This window comes from Thunnus maccoyii, chromosome 2 (assembly GCF_910596095.1).
Source record: "Thunnus maccoyii chromosome 2, fThuMac1.1, whole genome shotgun sequence".
Classification (NCBI taxonomy): Eukaryota; Metazoa; Chordata; class Actinopteri; order Scombriformes; family Scombridae; genus Thunnus; species Thunnus maccoyii.
This window is the reverse complement of record NC_056534.1, coordinates 36135379-36157237: the sequence shown is the minus strand read 5'-3', so window position 1 is coordinate 36157237 and position 21859 is coordinate 36135379. Positions and strand designations below refer to the sequence as shown.

General features: G+C 39.2%; 2 protein-coding genes across 6 annotated transcripts; both read left to right on the top strand.

Annotated features, from left to right (window-relative positions):
* Positions 1 to 1394: 1394 nt before the first annotated feature.
* Positions 1395 to 6324, top strand: si:dkey-45d16.4 (scaffold attachment factor B1). 2 transcript variants are annotated; one of them, XM_042388477.1, is made up of 7 exons: positions 1395 to 1625; positions 2342 to 2464; positions 2612 to 2753; positions 2911 to 3019; positions 3384 to 3474; positions 4147 to 4341; positions 4914 to 6324. In XM_042388477.1, exons 1-7 carry the CDS (start codon positions 1589 to 1591, stop codon positions 5039 to 5041), a joined length of 825 nt encoding a protein of 274 aa, XP_042244411.1. In that variant the 5' UTR covers positions 1395 to 1588; the 3' UTR covers positions 5042 to 6324. The 2 variants fall into 2 exon arrangements, with proteins under 2 accessions (XP_042244411.1, XP_042244420.1); XM_042388486.1 differs by lacking the exon at positions 4147 to 4341 and having other exon boundaries at positions 1398 to 1625.
* Positions 6325 to 7017: 693 nt separating this feature from the next.
* LOC121886372 (phosphoribosyl pyrophosphate synthase-associated protein 1-like) lies at positions 7018 to 20654 on the top strand. Of its 4 annotated transcripts, none has more exons than XM_042396290.1 (12): positions 7018 to 7264; positions 7487 to 7689; positions 10933 to 10985; positions 11113 to 11179; positions 12772 to 12944; positions 13370 to 13485; positions 13650 to 13705; positions 13988 to 14133; positions 16024 to 16068; positions 18597 to 18667; positions 19089 to 19235; positions 20147 to 20654. In XM_042396290.1, the coding sequence occupies exons 2-12, from the start codon at positions 7526 to 7528 to the stop codon at positions 20303 to 20305; spliced, it is 1197 nt and encodes a 398-aa protein (XP_042252224.1). In that variant the 5' UTR covers positions 7018 to 7264; positions 7487 to 7525; the 3' UTR covers positions 20306 to 20654. The 4 variants fall into 4 exon arrangements, with proteins under 4 accessions (XP_042252224.1, XP_042252240.1, XP_042252249.1 ...); XM_042396306.1 differs by having other exon boundaries at positions 7018 to 7345; XM_042396315.1 differs by lacking the exon at positions 16024 to 16068.
* The last annotated feature ends 1205 nt before the right edge of the window (positions 20655 to 21859 follow it).

Sequence of the window (21859 nt, the reverse complement as noted above, 5' to 3'; positions counted from 1 at the left end):
ATTAACTGCTGAAAGAACTGAAGGTTATTTCATAGCAAGTTATGTAGCTTTGGCTACATGCCTAAAATATAATTGTTTTAACTGCAGGGGGTTGTTCTGATAGACTGCAAATAAACCAAATAAATATGCAATATATTGCACATTAGCAGCTATACCATGAATGTCTTATAAACAGATGAGCACTGCAAGGTGTGAGGTCTGTTTGTCTTTACTTCTGAGAACTTGAGCCAACAAAATTCCATCCATCCAGGAATGATCTGTGAAGAGATGATGATAAATATTTGCCAGTGTCAAACTCTCGCATAAGACCACTGTGACAGCTGTTTGATTTCCAGGTACTCTGAAGTCTTGAAATAATAACAGGGTATGTTTAAAATCGGATGGTTGCAGATTCACCTTAAAGTATAACATAGAAACTAAAATTACAACAAGCCATTTTTAGCCAAAGTTAAGGACACATTGAGGGTGTGGGAGAGTTTATATGAGGATCCATGCCACAGCTCCCAAGGGCAACATTAACATCTGGATGAAGGACGGAGCGATAAGAGTATCAACTCCTGTTGCTTGGAAAAGATGGATGAGAAGAGGAAGGAATAACAAAACTAAAACTAACTGATGAACTAAATACAGCAACAGGAATAAAGGGATGAAGTTAATGGTATTCCAGGGCCATGGCTTTAACAGGAGTCCACTTTGGAAAGTGGCTCAGAAATTCATCCAATTATGATAAAGGGAAACAAAAGTTTATTTTCAATCATCGTGGGACATCTGGTTGTTCTTTGAACTTACAACATCTGATGTGTCTTTCAATATCACATTCATGATCCTGAAAATCAGGCGGTAAATGTCAAAAGAAACAGAAAAATAAGCAAAACTTTAAGATGGTGAGAGAGATGCAGTGACAGGTGTGGGTTGGAGGAAAGCACACATAGCAGGAAAGGTTTTATGAATGAGTCTTAGATGTGGAACTGGACTCATTCAGACATCCATGCAACTTCTTCTGAAAACTGAAATATTTTGAAGTGAGTATGAACCCAAGGGAGAAAAATGTAACAAACACACTGGCAAACATGTGTAAACATCATATTAAAACATAGCCTCCCACAGATTGATGTCCTAACATCCAGACAACCTTTGGCTTAATCAGTTTTTCCCAGTTGGCTATGAAAATTGATATACAAAGATCTGGAACATGGAGGTAAATATTTTGTGTAGGGCGTTCAAAACAGTGTTTGTTTGCAACTGCATGAACAAACTACAGTTATTTAACTTAGACTAAATATCCACTGTGATTACCTTTTTCCTAACATCAGCTGTCATCAAAGTCTGGGAGACAGAAAGTCAAGACTTACATGTACCAATCATGTCCACATCATATTCCACCGATTCCTTTACAATCATTGAACAGCGGCTCTCTGGCTCCATCTAGTGGCCAATTTGAGTAAGTGTAACTTAGACGAGCGCTTCCTCCGTTTTGCCAGATTCTGATTCTCTGCCAAGTTGAGTTACACGTCAGTAGGGAACCTGTACTGGTGAGTGGACGTGTACAGTGCGCGTCAGGCAGTTCCCGGATGCACCAAACAGAAACATGGAACGGGTAGTGGTGGAGGTGCCGATCAACAACGGTGAGAAACATTACCACCTCCACGTCTAACGCGCCTCTCAAACACTTAAATTAACATCTCCCAAAAGAGCATTTGGGGCTTTTGTCGATTCGTGCACAAACGCTGCTCCGCCTCCTCTGACGCATGGTCCGGCATTGAACGTGCTGTAGCCTCTGTGGGGCTATCAATGCTTTACTGGCAATTTGTCTCGTTTGTGTGTAGATTCTTGTAGCTGCAGGGTACCAGCAGCTTGCACTTGTGCACTGTGGAAAACAGTAATGACAGAGTGGCAAACAGCAGTGCTGCAGCTGACAGTCTGCTGTCATTTATACCTCTGGACCAAAACACGGGCCCAATTTATTTCCCATTATGACCATTTATAACGTGATTATATGACTACACTTTCATGATATATATATATATTTTTCTAAAAAAGTTTTAGATTATGATTATAAAACTTGGATCAGTTCAGTAGTGCAATCCTATGGTTTTGGCCAAATGAAAACACCTACATCATAGTGAATTTCACACACACACATATATATCCCCAAGTTGGACTTGGTATCTCTGGATACTAATAATGATAACAATAATAATGTAAATATAGATTCCAATGTATCTCTTTCATTATCAAGAAGGTCAGAAGTCAGGCCAACACTGAACCAGGCTTGCCGTCTTTCAAAATCTTACCAGACTGTATCCATTTTATTGTTTTTTTATTGTATTCCCAACTTCAGGTTTTTCCCTCGCTGGCCCTTCTACAACCCCAAGAAAACGTCAGGTGCGCTTTTCAGCGCGGCATGACATCATCCTTCTGCGGGAAGTTATTGCTCAGAACCCCTTTGCCTCCAAAGAGCCAGGTTAGCCTGTTTTTTTTTTAAAGGACTAATCCACCTGAAAACATCTCAGTATTGTTCAGTTGCAGAGCGCTACAGTTTCTGCACAACAAATATGGACAATATGTGGTCATGTATTCATGGATCTATGAATTTGCTAATCTTTGTCAGGACGGATCTGGGCCCGCGTGGGGGAGATTATCACAGCAGCACTCCAAGATGAGAATTTTGAAGTGGATGCCAGGAGGTGTAGGGAGAGGACCATGCTGCTGCTTGACTACTACAAGAAACAAGACTTCCCCAGCTTGCGCAGGTTGGCTCAGTCAACAGGACCTGTAAAGCAAACTGTACTATTTCCTATGGAGATAATAGCCCTGCATTGGAGGTGTGCTTGGCCGTAACAAACCTTAACACACACACAAAACTCTTTTGTGTGTGTGTGTGTGTGTGTGTGCTTTTGGTGTACTCAGGTTTGGAACAGAGAGGTTGTACGCCCAAAAGGAGGATCTGCTCCATGAGGTTTTGGAGCTGGAGGCTGAGAAGGGGCTCCTGGTCAGTGGCGAGAGCATAAAGTACCAGGTGGGTGTCAGGTGTGTTGTTTCAGTGGGGGGGGATACCTGTAGCACAAGAAATTTGTTTTTACAAAGGGTGTTTTGTGCCCTTGAGCTGGGTTGGAGGGGAAGATTCATTTTGTCAATGGTGGTAAGAACTCTATTCCACCCTCTCTCATTAGAGCTCAGTTGTCTATTAGAGTTGACACCTAATTTTTCTTACACTCATGATGATAGATTGTCTGTTGTAACATTTCAGTGGAACTGAGGCTAGCCATACAAATCGGACAGATGTTCTCTCTACAAACTCTCACTGAAACAGTCGCTGCTGCTCATAATTCTAGTTTTCTTATGGTTATAGAAGTGATATTTTATCTTCTTCTCCTTTCTAGGATGACGAGCTGAGAAAGCGAGCAATAGAGGAACTAAGCCTTCCGGAGCAGGACAAACCTAACATCACTATCACACAAACAACTACTACAGGTAAGAGCTGATTCAAGGACACTGGACAGGACATGACTCTATCACTTCATACCCACAGCACATAGTTAAAAGAAAATGTATTTATTGGCTTAGTGATGTTCCTGAATCATTACACCCTGCTGAGAGAATTTGGTTAATTGTTGAATAAGACCTTAAATAATGTGGAAGTAGTAGAAGACTCTGCCAGATTTAGAACTGTGATCCACACTGCTGTCACTGATATGGTACGTGGTGGTACTCCACTGAGTAACATGGTTAATATTTGTTATGTCGTGAGAAAATAGATTTGAAAGCAGCAGGTAACTGTGACAAACTGGTTCAAGCAACTTGACAAGGAGGGAGTCCACGCAAGAGTTATACTTGAATCAGTTTTGTTTAAAAAAAGATCAGCTTCATCAGTGATGAAAGCAATGCATGGACAAGTGGCATGTGTGAGTCGAGGGCATAAATACTACTCAAAATACAGATTTTTGATGTAGCATAACTTTAGTCCCTCATCCTCAACCCTTAATTTCAAGGATCTTGCGCCTGGATAAGCAAGTATTTTCCATTCCCCAAATGCCGTTCAGCAATTAATCCATGCCAACTCCAGAGGTGTTACTTTGTAGCTGACTGCTATCCGTGACCCCCCCCCCCCCCTTCAGAAATTAGTAAATTTTCACAAACTTACAGTCACAGCAGAACCAGAAGAAGACCGTGAGGAAATGGCTGAGCTTTCAGCGGCGCCGACAGCCAAGCGGCCCTGCCAGTGCTGCTGCCAGACCTATTCTGAGATCCTCAGCTTCCTGGAGAAACGCTCAGAGGCGGAGCAACGGTTGCGGGAGGAGGAGCTTGCCCTCCGCCGGGAGGAGCTAGAGATTCAGAGGAGTAAGATTTTCGTAGAGCAGTGTAGCGTGGTTCTAAATCCAACCCTGTGCAAAAATAAAAAGGTGCTAAAATATATATCCCTACCCCAGCTGTGTTATATATTTCCTTTTGTGTGGATATTTCTATCTTGAAAAATGGATATTGATTAGTTTTAGAGCCACAATTTTAAAAAAAACTAAAACTACTTGACAGGAATGATGTTAGTTGTTTCGGATTAAGTTATCAGAACGTTAATTGTAACTAAAATGGGCAATAAATGTCCTTTCTACTAATGCAATGCCATTTATTTTAAGGTTGGTAAACTCTTAAGAATCTCATTTATTTCCATCTAATATAATTCCTAAGTAATAGGAACCATTACACTTAAGAATGAACACATCACATATCAGCAATTTATAGAAAATACAAGAGCCTTGACATGTGCACAGATACATGTCAGCTCAAAAGGAACAAAATTTGCTTAAAACTGATTTTAAAATTAAGGAGTAAATAAGTATATGCTGACTGTTAAGCTGTCACCGTCCTCAAAGGGCATTTAATTACAAATTTAATTTCCCTTTTTTTATTCTCAGGTAAGATTGCTCTGGAGAGGGAACGTCTGGGAGCTGAGAGAAAAGAAAGGGAACGGAGATTTGAGTTGGAGAGCCAAGAAAGGCAGGTCATCTTGGACCTTCTAAAAGAAAAGGTGCTGAAAGGCTGACAGAGAGACACTTCACTTCTTCAGAAGAAATAGAAGAACAGTGTTGACTGCTAAAAAGAGGAAGGAAAATAAGGAAACAGGAAGTAAAAAGATCAATTGCTGTCGGTTAGTACTTGCAGGTCTTTGACCTAAGAGATAACCAGTGAATTGAGGTTTAAAATAGAGGGCAGTCTTTGTTGAACTTAACAACCAAACAAATGAGTAATATTATGGGTGTCTGGGTGTGTGCAGGCGTACTGTATACAGTTTATTTAACAAAAAGGCATAAAACTGCTGACAGGGATTTCAAGGAAGCAATATTCGCCTAAAGCAGCTGCACAGAGCTGATTGATTAAATCCCAAAAGACTGTTTTATTTCACGTGGCACAGTCTGTATGAGATTTAAAAACTGTCACATTTACTGGAGTGTCACCCAAGAAGTGGTATGCAGAAAAGAGTGCGGTGCGACGTCTGTAGGTGTGGTGATCCACTGAGCCAAAACTGGATCAGCTGTGGTCTGTTGCACAAAAGCAGATAAATACCTTTTCTTGTGTGATGCCAACAGCAGGATGTTTTTATGATTCTTTTTCATTGGAACACCAGTCTTTGTGGTGCCAGAATGAAAAAACAAAACAAAACAAGAAACACCTAAAAGAAAAGTTGTATATCTAAGTTATTGACAGGAAAGTTGGGGTGCAGCTCGATCGATATAGAAGTCTGATCAGACTGTTTTTAGTTACTGTGAATCCATTGATTGGTAAGCACTTTTGCACTGCAAATATTCACACCAATACCAGCCGTGATGTACAGTATGTGTCCATAATATATAGATTATATAAAAACTATTAACAATATTTGATCTGAAATTACATTATGGTAATAATGTCATGTTGTAGGTATGTTACAGTCATTTTTCAATAAGATCACTATTAGTCAAATAACATTCTTAGTTTAAGTTGTTACATCTGTGAGGTGTAACAATATTACTTATATGTTCGTACATATTGGCAGGAGTAGTTTTTATTACATGTTAAACTCATTTACAGAGTTTTTTTCTGCTCTTTGAGTAATTAAATTATCCTTCTGTCATTACATGACAGTTGCTACTGTGGCCTACTGTATATTGTTGCATTGTTAAATGTTCTTAATTAAAAAGCTTATGTTATTTTCATTAAAAGTCGCCACATTTGCAGAGCTCACTTCATTTTGCTGCAACACAGCTTACTTTGTATAAAACGAATGCATCTAAACAATATTTCTTAACCTAAAAAGTTGATCATTTCTATTCTGCAAATAATAAAATAAAAAATGATACACTGAGTTTGTGTGGATTCCTCATGATCATCATCTGCTACATTCAAATTACCACAAAGCATGACTGCACATGAGTCCTGTTGGCATTTCAACAGTACCAGTATTTACTTGTAATGAGGTCATATATGTCAAATAGAGCTGTAGGGTATGATGACTCAATAATCCTTATTATAGAAAACAACTGTATTTTACCCAATGTAGTGCAATAAAAACAATCAAATCCACATATACTCGTGCAAAAGTATGGATGATTCCTCAAATCTTAATATCATATCTTATAATATTGTAGAACATAACTGAGTTGGCAGAATTCTTCAAGAATGTAAATAAGTACAACTTTGAGGTATGCAACTCTGTATTTTGCTTTTAAGAACTTCCATTTCTTTCTACATTACACGTCTCCTCCACAACATTTCCAAACGAATTATTGTACTTATTCAAACACTACATTTCTGACAGCTATATTACTTGTTACTTACACTCAAAGCATAATATAATCTCTTGCTACATTGCTGTCTCATAGGATAAAAGTAGGGCAAAAAAAAACCTTCCACCACCACATTTTGCTCGTTGCGCTTTAATAGTAGGTCACTCAAATCCCACACACTGATTGGTCAACACTGTATCTTGCACGCCCTCTGTTGTCTCGATCTAGTCTTTGATTGGTCCTCTTAAACGTCACTATGGTCTTTGCGGGTTTTTTTCTGTTGCTGCGACCGCATTGCTACAAAGTTTACAGTCGCCACGCATCAATGTTACCAGTAGAGTTTTGATTTTATTGCATTGTAGCAGCGCCCAGGCTGTTGTTGGTACCTTTTTAGTTCGTCGGTGTGTGTTCTGGGCACGATAAAGAGTCAATAAAACGCATGGAAATACAGAGTTGAGCCTCCCATCTGCTGTCGCTCTTGTGGTAGACTGGTCGGTGCAAAGGTGGATGTTGAGTGTTGCTCCCACGTTACATGTGCTCTTTGTTGTTTTAGTTTACATACAGTGTTGCGTTGCAGAACTACAGTGAGATTTACTGTTTTTCTTACTTTAAAATGCGTCTGCATGGTAGAAGTCTAAACCACCAAGTGCTCATATTTTAGTGTGGAAACTTCTCGTAACAACGGACTTTTTTTTCTTTTTTTTTTCTTTTTTTGGACAATTTAGGCGAAACGTGACCAAATACCACATTGTTTCCAAAGCAACATGCCTATTAGGCGTTTTGGGGGTCACAGGTCTCTGGTCTCTCACTCTCAAACTCCAAAGTTGTCTTATGGTTACCCGAAAATGAACATTTCAAGAAGTGGATACCGTGTGTTTTCTGCCAACTCCACCACCGCCTGTACCGAGCTGGCCAAGAAGATCACAGAGTAAGTGAGGGTTAACTGTACAATACCATCATGATTATTGCCATTTAATGTCTGTCATTTTTAGGATTGGCTTGTCTTTGTTACATATTTAGAAGGGAAGATGACCGCACATCTGCTCCAATTATTTTATAATAACCGACGTTTCGACCATACTTTGTCTCCTACAAGTATCATTTACAGCCTTTTACTATCAAACACCTGGCGCTAATCCATAATCAGTGACATCATCACTTCATGTAGCCGACACTTGAGTTCCTCACAATCACTGAACACTAGAAAGAGCACTTCCACATTAATTTAATTCCATATATTTTGACACAAAGGGACACATCAATAAGACAATACCATATGTCCCTAAAATGTATAAGATTTAACCCATCTGAAAGAGGACAATCAAGAGATGGACACATGGGCCTGTGTTTATTCAGCCACTACAAAAACATGTATTGTTAGGGGCCCAAGCTAAACCATGGAATAATATGAAGATATTATACCAACAACATTATCATTTTAATAATAAGGGGGAAAATTGTTTTGAATTCAGTGCACTTAGGCTATAAAAACATGCACACACACACACACACACACACACACACACACACACACACACACACAAACACAAACATGCACATGGCAATCATAGGGTAACTCATGACACTTACGCCACATGTTGTCCACAAGACGATGGTGTGACGGCACAAGACACTGTGATAAATAACAGTCCACAACAACAACAAAGTAGGAGTAATACCCCTAAAATTGCAAAATAATGAATTAAAAACATAAATCAGGTTGGACAAGCGCATCTTTTTAACATACAGCAACAAGTTTTAACATTTTAAACTCGCAAAAGATTCAGAAGCGACAACAGTAACGGAATTACTGGGAAGAATAAGCCTGCAAGAAAACTCATTTCTATCTTGTTGACTTGTCACTTGCACCCACAACTTATATACGCTCTGAAACAAGGCTTTGCATCAGTATTTAGTAGTCGGTTAAATTGTAGGCAGTATTTGCTTGGGTTAGACTTTTGTATTGTTTTGTTAGTATAAATAAATAAATATTGTATATTGTCTATGTAGTCCTTTACTCTGTGGATACAGTAGGTGTCACTTGTCTCTACCTAAAAACATGATGCTAAACTTTCTAATCTAAATCAAAGCATTAAATTATTATATTAGCTCTTAATTCAAAGACTTAAACTAACCCCAGAGTTTCTCCTTCTGTTTAATAGTTGAGTTTGTCACCTTGAGGTGTCCTTTGATTGTGTAACTGCTATTTAAGTGGCTTTTCCAACCTGAAAATAGTCTTGAGTTTATGTATTTCTTGGCATGAATATAATCCACCAACTGAACCATCTGCTGGTGGAAACTTAAAGTTAAGAATCCCCTGAATCATCATTGCTCAAGTATAATTGCAGATTAACTACACATTACGCACAATGCTATACAGTGAAGATGAAAGTTTTGTTGTATTAGATTATGACTAATCTGGGTTTTCATCTTCTGGGTGTTGGTGTGGGACATTCAAAGGACCTGTCAGTTAGAATCATTGTGATGAAAGGAGTGTACTGTGCATACACTGCTCTGTTAAGAACGTAAGCAGGGCAGAGATACTGTACTCTGGATGTTGTTGTGACAGCCACACATTATTCTGGCAGTGATTCATGGGGCATTTAAAAAGGGTAGGAAAAACAAGTGATCCTAAAGTATAATGCATTTGAATGATACGGAAATAAAAAAACAACAGGAATAATGTGTTTTGAAATCCTGAAAACAGTGACAGACTGACCCAGATCTCTGCAAACATCAATATCCTCTCTTGTTGTTTCCCTGTTGAAATCAGAGAGCCACTGTGTTTTTCCTGGCCCTGCAGACTTGTCAGACAGCCAAACAGAAGTTGCTTTGCCCACACAGTGAAAAAGAGCTTAGCTTTCTCAGTTTTCATTGTTTGGCAACACTGCAAAACATTATTAGGGAGATTAAGTTCACTCTGGAGTCCAGTAGAGTTCTCTTGTGGAGCAAAGGTTAAATAACAACGTGAGCACACAGAAAATGTTAATGAATACTGTGCTGAGTATTTACTGAGGTGCACTCATGGTGACTGGGCTGTTTTTTTTGAATAACTGAAGTCATCCTTATTTTTAAAACCATGCAATTCTTCAGTGAATGTGACAAATAGAAAGCAGATCATAAGGCTGCAAACTGGGTTGTATTTCCAATATTCTTGAAGCCTTCACTTGTTATGGGATCCCTGCTGACTGTACTGGCAGAGCCTCCCACTGTCACCGAGCCAAGCCCTCACTCATCTGCGGCGTGCTTTAATGGACTGTCGAGTTCATGCTTTTGTAATTGGCACCATTATGTCACGGTTTGCTTTTCAAATTAACAGCATACTTATCTGCCCAAGGCACAGCTGTATTCAAAGTAGGCTTGTTCAGACTTTGACTTGACGCTACAGGACTGTTAATGTCAATATCAACTTTGCGTTTGTTTGAGCCATGTGCTTTTTGTGGATGTTGTGACGTGTTTTGTCGTTGAAAATGGATAAATTTACAGCCTTATTACATCGCTGAACTTGGCAAAACCTTAAATTAGTAGGCTTCCTTCATGACTGCAACAATTCTGCCAACACTTAAAAAATGTTTACATTCAGTGTTTCTCATTAAAATGCATTGAGTTTATCTTTGATGTCTAAAACAACATATTGAATGCATTTCCTTCCTCATGAAATTATTGCAAAGCCAGTAGTTTAAATATATTTTATCCTGTGTCGTTTACGTCCATATTTTCAAGGAAACAGTCTTTTTTTTTTTTACTGCCTTTGTTGGCATTGCAGCATTTATTGATGTGTTAGCGCCACCAGCTGTTGATCGGCGGAAGAGCACGAAACTGGTCGTGGGAATGTGTATCACATCACCAGAGTTTACGTGCATACATGTGCACGTGCTGGTCACAGTAAAAGCCTTCATAATAATATAAGTAAACTTTACATGGCATGACATGTATATGGCAAGACATCATGACCCTCATACTGTATTTCCATAAGTTTCAAAGGGTCTGTGTTTGTCCTGTACACTGCAGGGTCACGCTCCTGAGTGCCAGCTAGTCCTGGTTATAACACAGCGATTTAAAAACAACAGTACTAGTACACACCAGGACATTAACACACTTAAATGAATGAAAAACTGATAAGTGTGTTTATGTGTTTGTAACACACTGTTGCCTGTTTGTTTTTTCCCAGACGCCTCGGTGTGGAGTTGGGAAAGTCGGTGGTTTATCAAGAGTCAAATACAGGTAAGGCTGAGAAATATCCATCAGCTCACTCATATCCATGTTGAATGTGTTTTTGTTTTTTTTGATGTCTCACATGGCTTGAACCTACAGTCATTGTGTGTATGTTTTTTTTTTGTTTGGCTTTCAGAGACTAGAGTGGATGTGAAAGAGTCTGTCCGTGGACAAGACATCTTTATCATTCAGACCATTCCCAGGTGAGACAGAGAGAAGCTCTTAATGCCTTTTAGTTTAATGTTTTTAGTCCTCAGCCTTAACTCTGCAGATCATTGTGTTTAATGCCTGCAGAGAATTGTCACCCAACTCGGCAGTTATACTCAGCTTCTTAGCTTCCTTTTGGCTCCTTGCTTCGATTTTACAGACCACAAATGAACTATTGGTTCAAGTTTCACCACGTCAATCACCCCTGTTTCCGGCAGCAGCATGCAGCTACTCTCAGTTAGAAAAGGTCTGAAAAATACACTGTACTCAGCCAGCTGGGCACCAAACAGCAGACTAAATTGAACTCCTTGCAAGCTAAACACCCAAATATTTTTTGCAGGAGTTGATGAGAGTGAATAGTGGAGTTTAATCATCAGGTGGCAAAACTTTGTCTACTTTGGTTACTGCGTCCCGGGTATGTTTTTCACAGTTACAGATCCAATCCAAATCATGCTTTGCAGAAACAGGAAAGCCATTTCCTAACTATAGTGATGTCACTTGAACCAGTTTAGTCTCCTGTTTGTCCCTGTTAATCAGTTATTTGCTATGATGGAGATGGAGGCTCTGAAAGATAACCTGGAGGGGACATCACATTTTTGAGCCTCGTCTATGTGTGTGTGTGTGCGTGTGTATGTGCAGATCCAGCAGGACACTGACCTGCCTGTGTGGGATCTCCGGTTTCAACAAACTGTCAATACCAAAACAACCACATAAAGTATCCTGTTACACCAACAGCTCCTCACCTTTCTAAAGTAGCGAAACTGTCGTGATCAAAATTTCAGTGTTTTCCCTGTTAGTTAGTTGGGATGTTCATTTAAAAATGTCCTGTGAAGAAATGTGGTTTTTCCTGCACTGAAGTTCATATTTAGGTCATGTTTAGTTATGCAGTCAGCTATGTGTCTCCTTTATTACAACTTGATCAATCAAATTGCGACAGCCAGGAGCTTTTGAGGTAGGGCTGAACAGTTAATCGAAATTTTTATTGAATTCGCAATATGGCCTACTGCAATGTTCACGTCACAGGAGGTGCAATATTCGTTGAGAAATGTGTGTCAAAATACCAATTTCAAATGAAATATTGTCATACTACAGAGATGTCCTGGCCCTTCATAGCATATTCTACAGACTTAAGAAAACATCTTTGTGTAGTACAGATCCCCGCAAAAATCACACCATAATCATTTTAATATGTTTTTCAATGAAAATAAGGATAATGGTGTATAAATGATCATTCCCTCTAATATCACAAATCATATCGCAATTGCAACTTCAGTCAAAATAAATGCAATTATATTTTCTCGAAATTGTTTGGCCCTATTTTGAGGTTATTTTTGGCTTGGGACAAAAAGCTGGTTATGGATGGAGTCCAATAACAAGCTATGTGAAAACAATGGGTATAAAAACAGGTTAGCCTTTGCCACACACTGTTCATTCTATGTACAAAGGTTTATGAGACCATGATTTTGTAAACACTCAGCTGCTGACTTATGATTCCCCATTGGCTCAAACTATTTGCACACCTGTGCAGTGTTTTTTGCTGGTTTTCATATCTAATGTAGTCTCTTGAATTTCATCTGTTGTTTCTCAGAGATGTCAACACGGCTATCATGGAGCTGCTGGTTATGGCTTATGCCCTGAAGACGTCCTGTGCCAAGAACATCATTGGGGTCATTCCCTACTTTCCTTACAGCAAGCAGTGCAAGATGAGGAAGAGAGGATCCATTGTCTGCAAGCTGCTAGCATCCATGTTAGCTAAAGCCGGTATGAACTGTCATTGCTGAGCGGCTAATATTGCAAGTAACTGCTACTACTTCCAGTAACCCAGATTTATGAGCGAGAAACCTGGTTTCCATAATTGGGATACAGGATTAGAGAAACTTGATTTCCCCAGGTAGATTTTTCCCAGAGAATGACGATTTCTCTGCCATTTATATGTCTGATCAGATTTCTAATCAACATTTTTTTCATGTATACATGTGCATGACAAAGATTTCAGTCAGGGAAAGTATCACTATGACAGTTGAGGGGTGGAAGGAGAGGTCCGATTATTATCCATAGCAATGCCTCTTTGTATTCCAAATAATTTATCTCACATTTGATTGGAGAAATTTGCTTTGAAGCCATACCGACTAATATACATATTTACCAATCCTGTAATCCATGTATGTGACCTTTTGTTGTTGCAGGGCTAACTCACATCATCACCATGGACCTCCACCAGAAGGAAATCCAGGGCTTCTTCAGCTTCCCTGTTGACAACCTGAGAGCTTCCCCGTTCCTCATCCAGTACATTCAGGAGGAGGTGATGCTCTTCTTTGTCATAGCATCACAATGATATTACTTGACTGTACATCACTTCATTTGAAGCTGTTTCCTGGTTAAAATGATTTAATATACTTTTATATACTGTATGATCAAAGGTCAGGTAATATTCTAGCACTGAAAAGAATATTTATCTCTCTCCAGATCCCAGACTACAGAAATGCCATAATTGTTGCAAAGTCCCCGTCGGCTGCCAAAAGGTAGGGACGCTCAGAGCTTGCAAGCGCTGACATCCCTAAGTTCTCTAGTTGTGTTCTCTGTTTTACACACGTGTATCTCTTCTCTTGCTGTGATAGTTGACAGTTTCCCTCTTATGCGTCCTTATTGTGTTTTTGTCTTATTGCATTACCAATTTATGTCCGGCGTGTTCAAGCTTCTGTGCAAACTTCTTTCTGCTCTCTTTTGCCTACGTATTTGTTTGTATGTTTTGTTTTTGTCAGTTTCTTTTGACTTTTGTGTGTCTGCGTGTCCGTCTGTCTCAGAGCTCAGTCCTACGCTGAGAGGCTGCGGCTGGGATTGGCGGTGATGCACGGGGAAGCTCATCATTCAGAGTCAGACATGGCTGATGGTCGACACTCTCCCCCCTTGTCCCGCACCACCACGGGACACACCGGCTTGGAGCTGCCATGTAAGACACACAACGCAGCCACGTGCATATTCACAAGTTTCTCTGTCTCTGCTCGTGTTTCATCTTTGCTTTTCTTGTAAGTTTCCTTACGGCATTACTGAAAACAAATTTAGATTTATGACTTATTCGGTTTTCAATTACTGGATGTAAGTAAACAGAAAGTCCCTTCTCATGTTTATGTTGACTCATAGTAAACTTTTATATCTTCTAAGCCTGCTCCTCTTGTTCCTGCGCCTCACCAAGACACCAAGAATGTGCCTCGGGTGTTTTTATTTCTTCATATTTGTTGTAATTATTGTGCATGTTCAGCCAAGAGAACAACAGTGTCAGTAATCTCACATCGTTTATTTTTACCACCAGTCCAGTAATGACTGCCACGTCTAAATGGTTGTGTTTTGTCCGTCATTAACAGTTTTTTGCTCAACAACACGCATTTTATATGTTCATCACGAAAACGACACACTTCTGCATCTTTTACTGGATGGTGGCGACTGTTTACTCATGGATGCAACGCCAGTAAAATGAGAATAATTGTTTAACCGTCACTGAACATTAGTGTTATGGTAGGCACACAGACTCGGAATCCAGTTGTATTAACTTCAAAAGAGTTTTAAAAAGGATTTAAAAGGGTGGAGTGTTTCTACTGCAGACTGGAAACTTACCTTTGAAATAACCTGCATAATGTCAAGGTTTCTCAGGACCTATAAACCTGTCTAGGATTGGCTAAACAAAGAGAAACCTTAACTGCTTGCCAGTTCAGCTCTTTTGTTGGGTGGCAAACGTTCCAACAGGGGTATTAGAGTGCTTGAGTTTCAAGCTTTGTAGTCATGTGAGAAGAATGAATGCCAAGCTACTGTATGTGGCCATCTGTTGCTCACATGTCTCTAGCCACACAAACATTATGAACCAAAGTTTAGTTCCCTAAATTGTTAAACATAACATCTCACAAACATCTATGGATCTTTGTTATATCATTTACCATGTTCCTTATAAGATCCAGAAACCTTTTGGTGAACAGCGGCCACTGTGGTCACAAGTGACAATTACATGACCAGTAATGCCAGTTACACAGCAATAGCAATACCTTAAGTTTGCTCATATTAGCTAACAGTAGTAACCATTAGTTACTGGTCATACCAGACCAAATAAGGCTGTAGCAGCAAAATCCCTCAGTGTACTGAACTGGGTTAGAATGCTTATGAATACAACTTTTTTTTTTTTTTTTTTTTTTTGGAGGAATGTGTTTATTCTTTCAAAAGTTACATAGTTTTGCTTTTAGACCAGAAGCAGGCCTAACCTTGGCTCACAGTCTCCTTATGCTGCCTAAAATGGCCAGCTTAAGACAAGAGTAATGACAATGCTGACCCTGCAGTCACACACACACACACACACACAGAGTTTTCTTAGCCCGTTTCAGGTCAGCCCTACCCCAGACGTTGTGGTGTCCAGCTGTGAAATACTGCAGGCAGTGACTGACATTGCCTCCTTTTCTTCCTCAGCCAGATTTAGCCCCCCCCCCCCCCCCCCCACCCCCCCATCACATCTTGTCCTGCCTGCTCTCTTTTCAGCCGAGTTTACCATCCACCTCATTTCACCTCTTGACTGGGAAATGTGTTTTACGTCAGCTTTCTCCTCTCCAGCAGGAGCTGAATCACACTCATTCCAGCCGTCTCTCTCTTCACACTTGAATTGATTATGTGAAATATCAATTCATGTCACAGAAAGGCCTCTAACCTCTGAATACACTTCTGGGATTTTGAAGTTCTTCTTCAGAAAAGCAGTAGTTTGTTTTGGACATCGTTGAGTGTGCTGTAGTATTTTGTCTGTGTCAATTTTATGTCTAATTCTACCTTTTTAATATCTTTTGTATGTCCTATCTTTTGCCAACAGCAGGCAGCAGACATCAGGTCCCATTCCCTGGGATAGAGCTCCCAAGTATGACCATGATGCTTGAATCCATTTTTGCCTCCTGTTGATTGTTTATTCCTCCCTGCATGGAATCACAGAATGGGTCACTGAGGGCTTCCTCTTTCTTTTACATCCAGACAATCACAAATTATAATGAAATGGTCCCTTTTAATAGATGTAAATTAATACTGGTAAGGGATGCTAAAATCAGCTTGAGTAGAAATAGAAAACAAAGTCACTTTTGTGGTCAATCTCTGTGAATGGAATTTGTTACTGTCTGCAAAACTGCCATCGACAAAAACTTGAGCCTTGATGGATTGGACAGTGAAAACTCTGTTGGAGATCAAAATGTTTTGCCACAGAAAGCAGCTGTTTTTGGTGAAAAAGCTCTAAAAACCCACTGTTACACTACCTGCTCAGCAAGCAACAGAGAGAAATTTAGCATCTACTTGCTGAACATATTGAAGCATTTAGCAAATAAAAGAGCCAAATATTCACCTCTGAAGTTGAAGAGCAAAACCGAGCTAAAGGAAAGTGGATGTTGGACTTAAATTCATAGCTTTGTAAAATAGTAATATATCAGTGTTGTCTTTATAGCTTGTTCCACTGCCCTATAGAGGCCAAAACAGTTTTAAGTACCACCAATCACGTCATTTATATTATTGGCTGATTCTGATTGGTGGCCATTCATGGGGAGCTTATTTTCTTAGAGTCAATTGGCTCTTTTTTAATATGCTTGTTTAAAAATGGAAATTATGCCAGCCTCATTATTACATTTTATTGCTTTTTATGAAAACAATTAGTCAGAGTAATTGACAATATTTCACTGCCCTGCAAGTCCAGGACTGTGAATGTCTCACCCCAGTGCAGCAAACCTGCCAGCCCATTTTATTTTGCTGGAGCTAAATCAAAGCTGCCTTGAATATTGATGGCCTCCTTACTGATGTCAGGTATTTCACACACTAGCTCCCGTTTACGTCTGAGGTTATGAAGGGATTAGGACTTGGATTACCTTTTCAAGCTACGTTCTCTTTGCCAGAACTTTACCTTTTCTGTGCAGTTAAATCTGTTGATCAACAGGAATCCAAGGGGTATGTTTATACCTTCGTATTGTTGTGGGAGCTTAGTTCAGAGTCAAACAGGGGATTTTTTTAGCAGTGAGAATTCAAATGAATGAGGAAATGAAACAGTTGGAGCGTTTCTGTCCCAGACTTTGCTTTTAAAGCCAACAGGTTGCTCTCTTGATGATGGCAGTATATGTTTTATGTTTACGCTGTCCTTTTGGCAAGGCGAAGGGAAAATACTTAATGTTAATTTTATGATCATGAGGTGAAAATAGTTTTTCCCCTGAGATAATTGTTGGAAGCCCTCAGTCTCTCTTCCTCTCAGTCGAAATGATTTTGGTTCTTGTGAAATGAAGAATTATTACTCGAGCGAGAAATTGTGACATGAACGAGATTAGTCGTGTGTTATCTTAGTCACCGCAGATGTCAATCCTCAGGCTGCTAAATGTTGAATTTTTAGGAGGTCGAATAGAGCCTGAAGACCGAGCTGAGACATGAAACACTGCATAATTGAATTTCATTATAATGTCTCATGCTAATTAATCCACTAATTAGATTTAGGTTATGAAATCACCTATAACTTTGAACAGTGCTGATTAAGAACTAGATACTGTCGTTCATTCATTGCTTTTAATGAACAAAATCATGCCGCAAGCAATAAAATCCCGCCCTGACTTGTGTTCTTGTTCTCCAGTTTCTGTTTTGAGTTGTGGGCTCAGTAACTGCTTGATTCCTTTTTGTTGAAAAAACCCTCACTTTGATTTTGATTCTAGTTTCCCAGCATCCTTTTCAATCCAGAAATCTGCAACCATTCACAAACATTTTTACACACACAGAGGCCTTGCTTGGATCGTCCGTGATGAATTTTGGGAACTGACCTCTGAATGTGCCTTGTTTTGTTCCGAGGAAGCTTTTGGCATGGTCAGGGCTTCCATATGGGGGACCCTACTAGTTGAATGTGGTGGGTTCTAGACCCGGGTTGATTTTTACTTGAAATCCCTTCAAGTACTTGGCACATTCATATATGCCTGTCAGGGTTCAGAGACTTCAATTTGGGGGACTATAAACAAGCTCCAAGATAAGTTTCATAGTATTTGATTAGATTACAAGTAATGATCAACTCTGGTCTGGTGGTTCCTAAAGGAGGCTCACTTCTACACTCACTTGTCCATCTACCACTATACCAACTATGCAACTAAACCATATAAATTAAGTCTTGTGTTTGACAAATTGGTCCCTCAAATAATTTGATTTATTTTGCCAAAATCTTAACAGTCTAATGCCCTGCAGTCATTGTATTGGTGCTGTGGTAACTGGAAGCTTGTTGGAGTTGAGCTGTCTTGCATGATGTCTGCAGATTTTAACCAAATCCCGTTTCTCACCAAATCTCCCTACTATATTACCTGCCCTCAAGAATCCACTCCTGACTGGGATTTTCAAGATCCTTCCTTTCCTGAAAGTTATGTTCGTTTTTTAATCTGTGTCTTTCAGTGATGATGGCGAAGGAGAAGCCACCTATCACTGTTGTCGGAGATGTAGGAGGCAGAATCGCCATCATTATCGTAAGACCTCCAGATTTTATGTGATTTACTTTTTATTTAAATAATTCAGGAATTCATTCCTCATACTGAAATATAGGAGCCCAGAAAACAACTGCACTGGTAAGATACAGTGTGAGGAATGGCTTTAATTATTGGGTAATCCTATGTCATGATAGTGACGTTTTCACATATTAAATCATTAAGGTAAATTACTTGGGGAGGGGGGCTGCTTAATTCATATGCAAATTTGTGGGATGTTTTTTCTGTGTGGCATTTATTTTACTGTTCAGTCAGTTCACTGATGATGTTTCTCAGAAAAGGGATATTTGTACTTAAATAGATTCATTTCCGCCTCTTCCCCAGCGACAGTTTCAACAGAAATATTATTTATACAACGTTGACTCCCAAAAACGAAATACTAAAGTAAACCTCATTTTCTCAGGATGACATCATAGATGATGTGGAGGACTTTGTTGCAGCAGCAGAAATCCTGAAGGAGAGGGGAGCCTACAAGATCTACATCATGGCTACACATGGCCTGCTGTCTGCCGAGGCACCGAGACTAATAGAGGAGTCTGCTATCGATGAGGTAAAATCATGTGTCATCCTGTCTTCTTCCACTGAAGTTGTAATTCACAGAAACATGGGGGAAAAACTATGTTAAATATGTTTAATACGTCAAAAAGTTGAGCTAGAACTACCATCAGTAAATTGGTTTACTCTCTATATCTGAAAATAGGAGGCATATAGTGATATTTGTCTTCCTAAATGTCAAAATCTTCATTTCTGAAACAGAACTGTGTCAGTTTTAGATATGTGTAATTGCTTATTTATTAACGCCTTATTTGTCAGACTATTTATGCACAGTCTTTCATGCTTTAATAATGCTGCATAAGGAATGAAGCTGGAGAGAGCATGGATGTAAAAATGAGTTTTAATAACAGACATGATAAATTAACATTTTAGTAACATTGAGATGCAAATTACAAGTTGAATATGAAACAATTTGACATTCTGTCTACATAATACACTGATTTCATTTAATACAGACCTTGTCAAAAATATTACAGCACTTTTTTTTCCTTTCAGTAGCTGCGTTGGTAAGATACAGAGTGAGAAATGGCTGTAATTATCGGTGAATTGTGAGAGTGAAGTTTTCACATAGTAAATCATTAAGGTAACTTTGTTGTTGGTTTGTTTATATGCAAATGTATGTGCTATCTCCTATGTGAGATTTATTAGTTGTTTTCCATGCAGTGATTAATTCTAGGAACCAATAAATCAAGCTTCACTAATCTATTGCTCATGTTTTGAATAACATATATGTAAAAATGTAGAGAATCAGAGTTAGCTACATGGGCGGTCATATTATTTGCCAGTTTTAGCACAGGGTGTATAGATTTTATGCAGCTTGAAAAGAGGTAGTAGTGCTGCCTGAGAGGCTATACTCAGGGCACAAAAGTCTGAAACAAACAGACTCTCTCTCTATTTCACCTCCAGGTGGTGGTGACCAACACTGTTCCCCACGAGGTGCAAAAGCTGCAGTGTCCAAAAATCAAAACTGTGGATGTGAGTATGATCCTGGCTGAGGCCATCCGGCGCATCCACAACGGAGAGTCCATGGCCTATCTGTTCCGCAACATCGCCGTGGATGACTGAGGCAACGCGCATATATACGTTCCTGTACAAACCAATCACACGTGACCAAGCACACATGAGGACCAAGAATCAACAGTTTACTTCAATCTGCTCTTTAACTCTAACTTTAAATTTTCTGAGACACACGTTCACAGAAATTTGCTCTATTTACTGTATGTTCCATATGAAGCAGCGTTATATTTCCTTATGTGTTACATAGTTGGACTGTACAAACAATACAGAATGTGTCACTTCAGTAATACATGTCCCCTACCATCTGGAGACATTAATAGCACAACATAATGTATCGTGTGCGGCTTCTCAGTATTTTTGCTGAATTTGGCAAATAAAGCTATTCTTCTTGAGTGAGTAAAGTTGTTTTTTTGTCGTTTTGTTTTTATTAAACACTGCTTAAATGATAAAAGTTTTGGTATACTTGGATAACTAGTTATAAAATACCACAGCTTTCATTATAAAGTTCAAGTATGGTTTGCATTTTGGTGGAAGAGTGAGGAAATTCCTGTAACTGTCAGAAATGTACAGTACAGCGGCTTCACACCTCAATCTAAGCTTTCAGTAGCAGTTTCAGTCACAGTGGAGGCTGCTTGCTTTATGAAGCATGGAAAAGCATGAAATGTCACACTGCAGTATTCAGCTACACTTTGATAAAAATAATCATCATAAAGCTGCTTGTCATTTTATGGTTGCGGTATATCATACAGTGCAGCACTTATCAGGAAGCGGCTCGCTGCTGAAAGATTTGGTTATGCAGGCAGGGCACTGGAGTTAGATTGTTGTAACGTGTCCTGATTTTCTTGTTCATAAAACTGTAAATCCTGTCTTTTCGTGCTGTGTGTGTGTGTAACATTATGTGACACTAGAAGTAAATGAACATTTTAATGCCTCCTAAAATAAGAAGATGGGGGAAATACAATTTTAAGTTTAACACACCAAAAAATGACCAGTTATGATTGTAATGCAGAGCTGAGGCTCTCACACTGTGGGCATATAGAATATAATCACTTTAAATTAGCCTTTAAATGACATAGTGGCTGATTATTATTCCCACATGTAACCTCTGACTTAATTCAACTACAAACATATTCATTTCTCTAAAAACAAAAATAATAATATATAAGTGACTCATTCACTAGTGTGTCTTACACATTGACACATGCCCCAACATGGCTCAGACAGAGTAAATTTAGGCATTTGACGCATTCTAGAGTTATATTTATTCTTCTAAAGAGGCAGAAAAAATAAACCTGCATTGTAGTAATCTGAATATACTAACACATTTATATATAAGCAATACATAGACGGTTGACATTTCATTACTTTGTTCAGTAATCTTGCTGTGTTCTGTCCAGGACCCTGAACTTGTTCTAAACGCCTCAGAGTCCCTTAAATCTGCTGAGGAGCTTTGACCAAGTCCAGGGGCAAAGACATCTGAGAAAGCGAATCATAAGTGTATGAATGGCCTCTCTCGCTGCAGCTAAAAAATCTAACCGTGGAATTCTGATCAAAACAACAATGCTAGAGTGAAGGTTGTCTGCGTAAAATGTCTACTCTGAA